Below are 10456 nucleotides of genomic sequence, written 5' to 3'. Positions count from 1 at the left end.
TTTCTCTTTAAAGAATACAATAAGGAGCACTCGGAAATGAATGGATTATTATAAATGAGAGACCGATATACTTGTGGATATTGAAATAATTAAAAAAATAAGTTTTTTGATGCACAAATGAGATAAGTCATGCAATACATGTAAGTTAATTTCTACGGTTAAATCCAATGAGATGTGACGAACTTTATTGATTCAATGGTAAAAACGCACTTGTGCTTGACACAAAACTATTTTCTTGTGCACACTAAAAAAGCACATGTGCTTGATACAAAACTATTTTCTTGCGCACATTACACAAAAAGACCAATTAAAAACAAAAAAGAAGACCAAGACTTGACTGTTCTTTTTATTAAACTTACAAATTCTATGCTGCTTTTAGTTGTTGAGTATATGCAGAACCATCGGACTTCAATGCAGAACTATGGTACTCTTTAGTTATTCTCTGGATCTAGCTGAAGGGAAGATTGCTAATAGCCTGTGCTGAAAGCATCGAATAAGTGGTAAAATTTATATCTTTTTCAATTTTCTGCTTGAATGCATATCTATTATTTTCAGTTTCCACTATGGGTCTCCTACATACATATGATGTGTATGTTTTTCATAAAACCAGTAATGGGATAAGATTTGTACAAGTAATAAACTCTAATTTATGCAGGACCCACTTGATTTAATGACCTATTTTTTCTTCTTCTTTTCATTTCTGATTTAAGGACATCTATTTTGAAAATAATGAGATTTATTTTTATATCAACCAAATAAGAAATTGTGTTCTTTCAAAAAAACTTATAAGAAATCGTGTTATATAAAGTACCATATTGATAGAATTTCTATACTGATTTCACATCTCATTTTCCATCTATCTTTCTCTTTCTCTAATGATGGGTACACTTTTAAAATGTCTACCAGACATTTTCCATGTTTTAACTTGATCAGTAAGATTTTGCTAGTTAAAAGCGAAGGGAATTCTATTTGCTTTTAGCCACCAATAAGATTGAAGCTTAATTTTGTCAAGAAGATGTTGAAATGTTTCTTCTTTATGACTAAAGACCCGGGCATTTCTTTCAAACCAAATGAGTTGAAGAGTAGCACAAATATTTTTTGAAAAGTTAAACTTAAATCTTGATCTTGGATATGTCTAAAAGGGGATTTTTATTTTACTTTTTATAATTTGGTGTTGTTGTCACTAAAACATAAATAGAATTTCCTTCGCTTTTAGTTTGAAACATTTGAAACTTAAATGACGAACTTGAGAATTCTGTCAAACTAAAAGGACCTATTTTGAAACTTAAAGGACTAACTTGAGAGTTCTGTCAAACTAAAATGACCTAATATTGAAACTTTCAAAACTTAAAAGACTAACTTGAAAATTCTGTCAAACTAAAATGACCAAAAATGGTATTTGACCCAAATTTATTATATTTGATCCCTTAGGCGGTGCCGGAAATGGAGACATGCTTAATTTTTTGTTGTTGAAATGAACTTGCTTAGCATTTTGTCGACGGATATCAAATCAATAATACATGTTGATACATCAATATAAATATGATGACTAGTAAAAAATGTGGTTTTTTTTTTGCCAAACATTATAAACGTTGTTTTTCGTCTGTCATCGACTAAACTCAGAGACACACTTAAACTTATTGATGTATTTTGTTCATATAATATTTTTTTTAAGCAATTCACATAACATTTTATGAAGTCTGCATTTCTCGTGCATAATAATTTATTGGCAAATGTTAACAAATATTGTTAGAGCATTGTTTAAACAATAAAAATGCTCAATCTTGTGCGGAAGGGTGTGATAATTTAGAAGACGCGGCTCATTTTTTTTTTCTTTTTTTTTTGAGGGATTTTTTTTTCTTTTTACATGGAAACTATTTTCATCAATGCTTGGTTAGGCTTATGGTCCCTTGAAAAAAAAATGGAGAAGAGTAAATTTATTAATAATAAAAGGACCCTATTATTATTTAAGATAAATATTCTAACTGTTATTATAAATAAAGAGACACTAGCTAGTTGGTAGTAAAATACTTTATATTTTTTAATAAATACTTTCTCAATTTAATCAGCAAGTTTTCTCATATCTCCAATTTTATACCGTTGCTTAAGAATTGAGAATAAGGATTACATAATTTGAGGCTATGGTATATATATGTTCCTAACTTTGATCTATTGAAACTGATTTAGATGGTGAGTATCCCGACTGATTTAGCGAAGGCATATCTGAAGGAGTTGATTGATGGGGCCATAGCACGGTCACGTTATATATGTTGCTTCTCATGCATTGCTAAGGAATTTGAAGAAGAAAGAGCTAGATTGGAAATAGAAAGGACAACTGTTAAGCAACATGTTGATGTGGCAACCAGAAGAGGAGAGGATGTTCAAGCTAATGCTATTTTTTGGGAAAAAGAAGCTGATAAGCTCATTCAAGAAGACACCAAAACAAAACAAAAATGTCTTTTTGGATTTTGTCCTCATATCATATGGCAATATAAAAGGGGAAAGGAACTGACAAATAAGAAGGAGCTAATTAAAAGATTGATTGAAACTGGAAAGCAACTTTCAATTGGACTCCCTGCTCGTCTTCCGGGCGTTGAACGTTATTCTTCTCGATACTACATTCCTTTTAAAAGTAGAGAGTCACAACACACAGAGCTTTTGGAAGCACTGACAGATGACAACAACTATATTACTGGATTGCAAGGGATGGGGGGTACCGGCAAAACTACATTGGCCAAAGAAGTTGGTAAGGTACTTAAGGAATCCAATCAATTCTCCCATGTCATTTTTACCAATGTGTCATTTTCTCCAAATATAAAAAAGATCCAGGATGATATTTCTGGATCCTTAGGATTGGAATGGGGGGAGGAATGTAACGAATCAGACCGACCAAAAAAACTGTGGAGCAGATTAACCAATGGTGAGAAAATTCTTCTGATATTAGATGATGTGTGGGGAGATATTGATTTTGATTTGATAGGTATTCCATATAGTGATAATCACAAAGGCTGTAGAGTTCTTGTAGCCACACGCAATCTGTGGGTATGCAACAAAATGGGATGTGGGAAGGCAATTCAAGTGGAGCTCTTATCTGAAGACGATGCATGGATAATGTTCAAAATGCATGCTTCTTTAAGTGATAATTTGTCTAAAAGTCTGACTGAGAAGGCATATAAAATTGCAAAGGAATGTAAAAGATTACCAATAGCGATATCAGTTATCGCCAGTAGTTTAAGGGGGAAACTACATCGGGAAGAGTTAGATGTGGCCTTAAAGTCACTGCAGAAGCCTCTCTCCATCCACGGTGTAGAAGATGATTTGGTTAAAATTTACAAATGTTTGAATTTTAGCTATGATTATATGAATGATGAAAAAGCCAAGGGATTGTTCCTCTTATGTTCTGTTTTCAGAGAAGATGAAGAAATTTCTACTGAAAGATTAACTAGACTTGGCATAGGAGTGGGCCTTTTTGGGGAAGATTATGGTAGCTATGAAGATGCTCGAAGTCAGGTAGTTGTCGCAAAAAATAAACTGCTAGATTCATGTTTGTTGTTAGGAACTAGTGAAAGGGGTGTCAGAATGCATGATTTGGTTCGTGAAGTTGCTCGATGGATAGCGAACAAAGAGATTCAAGCAGTAAATTTCTCGAATAAAAATCAGAAGTCATTGGTTGAAAGGGAGAAGAATATTAAATATTTGTTATGTGAAAGCAAGTTAATGGATGTGTTTTCTTGTCGGTTGGATACCTCTAAACTTGAGATTCTAATTGTCGACATTGATACGGGTGACTCAGTTGATATCCCAAGTTCATTCTTCAAAAATATTGCAGGGCTTCGTGTTTTGGAGTTATCATTTCAAAATCAGCCGACTCTATCATTACTACAGTCAATTCATTTATTGAAGAATATTCGTTCTTTATTAATTAGTAGGGTCGATTTAGGTGATATCTCCATTTTAGGAAACCTCCAAATTCTTGAGACTCTTGATTTGGTGTGGTGTAAAATTGATGAATTACCACATGAAATTACAAAGCTAGAGAAACTTAAATTGTTGAACTTGAACTTCTGTGAAGTTCGAAGGAATAATCCATTTGAAGTTATTAAAAGTTGTTCATCACTTGAAGAGTTGTATTTTCTTCATAGTTTTAACGACTTTTGTCGAGAAATAAACTTACCTGCATTGAAAAGGTATCACATTTGTAGGATGTTGGCTATAATCAATGATTCACTTTCAAAATGTGTGGCTTTTGATGGAGGTGGGGATGAGCATTTTTTCTCAGAAGCAACATTTAAGTACTTGATACAAACAGCAGAAGTTCTTCAACTAAGTCAATTTGAGGGGCAATGGAGAAATCTCATGCCTGATATTGTTCATATTGACCAAGGTATGAATGATCTAGTTGAGTTTCGTTTGAGATATGATTCACAACTACAATGCCTCATTGACACTAAGCATATTATTGATTCTCAACTACCAACTGTTTTCTCTAAGTTGGTTGTGCTACATCTTTGTGAAATTAACAATATGGAAGTGCTATGCAATGGTACCCTTTCCTTTGAGTCTCTAAAGAGTTTAGAAGAGCTATCCATTGAGTGTTGTGAAAATTTGCAAAGCTTATTTAACTGCAAGCTAAACCTTTGCAACTTGAAGACCATGACATTGTTGGCATGTCCAATGTTGGTTTCCTTATTTCAATTATCAACTTCTAAAAGCCTAGTGCTATTGGAGGAATTGAAAATAATTGATTGTGAGCAACTCAAAAACATTATAACATGTGACCAAAGGGTGGAGGACTCAGGGGAAGAGATAGTTGAGGAGGACAATGATAATATGAATCATAACTCAATGTTTCCAAAGTTAAAAGTTCTTGATATTCGAAGATGTCCCCTATTGGAATTCATATTTCCATTCTTCTCTGCTCAATACCTTTTAGTACAAGGAACCATCAACATATCATTTTGTGATAACCTCAAATACATATTTGGCCAATACCAAGATGTTATCATTGGTTCCCTGAAAGATCTGCAGCTCAATGACTCGCCAAATTTCATCGGTATTTTTCCAAAATGTCATCGTGCCAAGTCTCTGACTCTGTCCATGAAAAGGTCATCTCCCAAAGATGGTTCCAAGGCACAAATGGAATTGGATCCTATAAAATGCAACTGCTTCTCTTGGACTTTTATATGTTGTTATAATCATAAATTGAAGAATACAAATACAGAAATTACATTGGTTTCTGATGATCAACAGCAAGACTGCTCAATTGCATTGGTAACCACTAAATTTTTTCTGTTATCTTTTGATATATATATTTTTTTTAATAGATAGCATGAATATTTTATTTTTTCTCCCAAAAGTTTCCACCACTAGAGGTAATTCTATTTGAGATGTGTCGTATATTAAATGTGAGTATCTCTATCATTCGGGATTCTAACCTTTACATCCCAACATTGGACTCGCACATGATAAAATTCTGGTTTGCATATCCTTAAAGTTTTACGAACATCAAGATATTCCTTTAAAATTTTAAAATTAGTTTTTAATTTCTAAAATATGTACTTTTAGTCCCCGAAAATATTTTCTGTTCACCGTTTTAATTTATTAAGTCAACTTATATGTATTCTTAGGATTTTTTAATAACTTTTAACTAGAGTCGATTTAGATATGGATTTTTCAATTGCCAAAAGCTCAAGAAATCAAAATACCCGAAATTTAGACTTAAAAATCAAATTTTGAGAACATTGAAACAAAATAATGTAATACAACGCATTTATGCCAATAAAGCAGAAAAGGAAACATCAAACGACATGAATTATATCTGAAACATTTCTTTTTAATTTTATACAGGGTCTGAAAGAAATAGTGGACCACCGTATTTCAGATGGTTCTACATCAGGAAACATTATAACAACAGTTTTGTCCAATAATTCACAAACAAGGATTGAGTCACATATATCATCAGTTTCTCCCATTGAAAAGGTAGTTTGTTATTATGCTTATTGTGATTTGACTATTTTTCAATGCATGAATTGAATTATGCTACCATGCATCTTGAATATCGTCTCAGGGACGGACCCAATTGAAAGGGTTTGAGGGCAATAAATAAAGGTAGAGGGCCAAAGAAGTCAAATCCCAATTCAAAGACTGTTATATGTTTCATCTTATTTACATTTTTATTCTATATGTTTGAAAGAAGTAGAGGACCAAAGCAGTCAAGACTGTTATACTTCTACGTTAGAAAAAACTGTAGCAGCAACTTTGTCAACCATTTCAGAAACAACAAAAAATGAGCCACCTATATAAGTAGTTACTGCTAGTATTCTTTTTGACACATTTTCAAGGCTGGAATTAAATTATGCTACCATATATCTTGATTATTCTTTTGATTTATGTAGGATAAGTTAAGTGTTGAAGAAGCAACTACATCAACTAATGCAGAGTTAAAAACATCTTCACATGTGAGTTTACAGTATGTTAATACGTTTTCAATTACGTTCTTCTGCTTACAAGTAGTGTTTGTCATGTTTTCAACTCTTTTTTTCCCTTTATTTTTTACATTTAATGAAAATGAGTCATGCTTCCGAGTATAAACTATTTTACACACGTTGAATAAGAATCAAGCATGCTTCATCTTATTTACATTTTCATTCCAATCATCAGCGTTTGAAAGAAATAGTGGAACAAAACATTCAAGAGGGTTCTACTTCTACGTCACAAAAAACTGCAGCAGCAACTTTGCCAACCATTTCAGAAACTACGAAGAATGAGCAACCTATACAAGTAGTTGATCTTAAACAAAAGGCATTCTCCCTCATTTTTCTAGTATTGTTTTTTACTCTTTTTCAACGCAGGAATCGAATTATACTAAACATGTTTTTTATTTTATGCAGGGTATTGTAATAAGTGTTGAAGAAGGAACTACATCAACTAATTCCAAAACAATAACATCATCAACTCATTCAGAATTTGTAAGTGGCTCTCATTAGTTACTTTTGAGTCTAAAACATCTTCACATGTGAGTTTACAGTACGTTACCAATTTTTCATACATGTTCTTCTGCTTACAAGTAGTGTTTGTCATGTTTTCAACTCTTTTTTTTTTTCTTTGTTTTTGATCAATAAAATTAAAGAAAATGATGCATTGTGAGTATAAACTATTTTTACACACACGTTCAATAAGAATCAATTACGCTTCATCATATTCACATTTTTATTCTAATCACCAGTGTTTGAAAGAAATAGTGGACCAAAACATTTTAGAGGGTTCTACTTCTAAGCCAAAAAAAAACTGTAGCAGCAACTTTGTCAACCATTTCAGAAAAAACAAAGAATGAGTTACTTATACAAGTAGTTAGTCCTGAACAAAATTTATTTCTCCTCGTTTTGCTAGTATTATTTTTTTAACACTTTGTCAATGCAGGAATTGATTATATTATCAGCTTAAACATACTTACAATTTTAAGCAGGGTAACCAAGTAAGCGTTCAAGAAGGAACTACATCAACTAATGCCAAAACAATAACATCATTTACTCATTTACAATTAGTAAGTTCATCATCAGACTAATTAGTTCCTTCTTTGTGTATAACTATTCATATTATTACAATTCTAAATGAAAGTCATACATAAGTCAAAAAAAAATATATTTTTTCTTTAATAACAAATGTTAGTATGTTAATTATTATGTTAGTTTTTTCTCCTTGCACGGACTTGAATCCTAGACCTCCAACTCGTTAATTAACCCTTAGCTGAGTAAAAAAAAAATGTAGAAGTAACAACAAATAACAAACTATTAACTAACTAAAGTCTAAGAACCATATGAGAGCTTAAATTTTACTTTAAACCTTTTTTAGATATACTTTGTCTGCCGCAACTTATATTTGCATTTTCATGAAATGTTATGTAGTGTTGGAAAGAAACAGATGATCAAAGTATTCAAGAGGGTTCTACGTCACAAAATACTTGCGCTGCAACTTTACCCACCATTTCAGAAACAATGAACGAGCCACCTCTACAATTAGTTGCTTCTAAACGAAAGGCATGCATTTCCCATATTTTCCTTGTATTCTATTTGACTCTTCTTCATTGTTGGAACTTAACTATACTACCATGTTAAATTTCTTTGTAATAAGCAGGGTGAAGAAGGAACCAAATCAGCTAAGACAATAACATCCTCAACTAATTTAGAATCAGCTAGTTCATCATCTGGTCCATTAGCTACTTCCAAGTCCATAATATCTTCACTGGTGAGTTTAATTTAAGTTGCAAAGCCTTAAAATTAAGATGGTCTTCAGCTAACATGTATTATTCCTGTCGTGCTTTTTATAATTAATTTCCATGGGATTGGACTTATAAGAATCAAGCTGTAAAATAATTTTGATTTTTGATATGAAGAGAATTTTGTTTTGAAGAAAAAGACTAATGTTTACAAGTTTTTGACATTTGTATCCAAAGTTTATGGGAATTGTTGATAAATAGTTGTTGAGGCTTAGTACTGATTTTTTTTCATTCTTTTTATACTTTTATTTGTTCTTGTAAAATAACGTTTAGTCTCCCAAAAAATTATTAATTGTAGTCTCTACTTTTATTTTCATAGGGACTACTTTGGAGGATTAAAAGCACCAATGACAAATTATGGATTAAAAGTGAATATAATTTATTTAAGAACTAAACTTGAAAGGTCAAATATTTAACACTTTAACAATAGATGAAACAATAATAGATGAGTTGTATAATGAAGTCAGGCTATACAGTGAGGATGAACCAACAAAATTTCAAGACTTCATGATGATATCATTTGTTTATTTGAATTTGTTTAGGAATATGATGATGGCCAAATAGTCATACCTTATTTTCCAATTACCACGACAGAGTCTCTTACCACTCAAGATAATGATGAAGGTGGAGTTTCTCTGGATTACTATTATTTTTAAGTTACCTCATCCGTCTTTTCATTTTGAAGTAAAACTTTCTTCTCCCCCACTCTTATTTCTTTTCAGTTTCTCTAAATGATGCTGTTGTGATGAAAGTAAGCTCAACGATTGAGGAACAGTTTTCTAAGGATAATGACTGTGAAGTTCCAGAATGTAAGCCCTCTCCAAGCAATAACATTCCTTTGCCTCTTACATATCAGAGTCCTTCAATGCCTTCTGAAGGTACTTTCTCCCTTAATCATGTTTTTAACGATTTTGTTATGGTTCTCAAGAGGCTAAACTAGTTTTTTCTTTACTGTCAGGGAACCCTTCTCAAATTGTGGAAGACTCAAGTTCTCATTCTCTTGTCACGTGGGAGCTTGAGAAACTGGTCTCCAAGAAGTATTTGGATTACGAGAACTTGCCTTTGTTGACTGATTTCCTGGTAAAGCATCCTTCAGTTCTTCTAAGGGACCCTTCACTTAATAACAGATACAAGGGTTATGCCTACAGCTGCCTTAGTGAGCTATTGAAATTCCTCCAAACCCATAGTATGTTGGATGTGTTAGGTTCAAGCCGCTCTGATTTTGTTGAATTGTTACAAGGTGTGCATAAATTTGGTTTTGATAAGGATTGGTTGGATAGTGTCGAAAAGCGCGCTTTATTTCTTGATTTACAGTTCTCTCAAGATACATTGCAAGAAATATTGGATTCCAAGAAACATGTCACCAAGGAAGTTGAAGATATACTATTGAAGATAAACAATTTTACTCAATATGTGGATGATCTTAAGCATCAATTGACGTCCTCAAAAGCTGCTTTGGAGAGTATTATTCAACAAGAGGCACAAGTTTTAAAAACTAAGGCTGCTTTAAGTGCCCCTCTTGGCTATTAGACATTTTTTTTACTCACATTCGTCTATTGTTGTGCTTTATGTTGGTGAAGCATTTATCCTTGAATATTGTTTTGTTTATCTCTTGGGTAGTTTCTTCTTTTCATATTTGAAATGAACTATTTGCATATTTTAAAATTGTTATCGATTGTTGTATGCTATGTTGATGAAGTATCTATTTCTTCAATTTATTTTAAACTAGAATTAGACCTGCGTTGTGAATTATTTTTTGTATTTTTAAGTGCTCATTTAAAAAAGAAATGTAGACATGATAATTTTCAGTAGTTGAAATATTGAAATTGTTATACCTGTGATTGGTTCTTGGGTGAGTGACTTCATCTAGAAGTATGTCACTTAGAAACACAAAACACAGAACACTACAGTGCCATTCATTACCCTTTCCTCTCCCTTGCCACTTCAACCCAAAACCCACCACCATCAGTTTCCGCTGCTGTCCGCCACCATTGACCACCTCTGCTTCATCGTCGCCCCCATAATATGTCATCTTAAGGTTTGTTCGTTTTTCCTTATTTTTTTTCCGTCTTTTGCGATGGTTATGGTCTAAGATTAAAATAGAGAATTAGTCCACTTTATTAGGGAAAGAAAAAAAATACTTTTGAACCAAATTCAATTCATTAGGATTAAATTTTATGA

General features: G+C 32.5%; 1 protein-coding gene across 1 annotated transcript; it reads left to right on the top strand.

Moving 5' to 3' along the window:
- Positions 1 to 307: 307 nt before the first annotated feature.
- Positions 308 to 10109, top strand: LOC146939268 (uncharacterized). Its single transcript, XM_085753010.1, has 12 exons — positions 308 to 500; positions 2188 to 5271; positions 5848 to 5979; positions 6396 to 6458; positions 6661 to 6801; positions 6891 to 6968; positions 7466 to 7543; positions 7905 to 8036; positions 8134 to 8244; positions 8818 to 8899; positions 8998 to 9153; positions 9234 to 10109. The coding sequence occupies exons 2-12, from the start codon at positions 2188 to 2190 to the stop codon at positions 9803 to 9805; spliced, it is 4629 nt and encodes a 1542-aa protein (XP_085609136.1). The 5' UTR covers positions 308 to 500; the 3' UTR covers positions 9806 to 10109.
- The last annotated feature ends 347 nt before the right edge of the window (positions 10110 to 10456 follow it).

This window comes from Medicago sativa, chromosome 3 (assembly GCF_051527215.1).
Source record: "Medicago sativa cultivar Bolivia chromosome 3, Bolivia_mono, whole genome shotgun sequence".
NCBI lineage: Eukaryota > Viridiplantae > Streptophyta > Magnoliopsida > Fabales > Fabaceae > Medicago > Medicago sativa.
The sequence above is the reverse complement of the archived record's forward strand: the minus strand, read 5'-3'. Positions and strand labels throughout refer to the sequence as shown.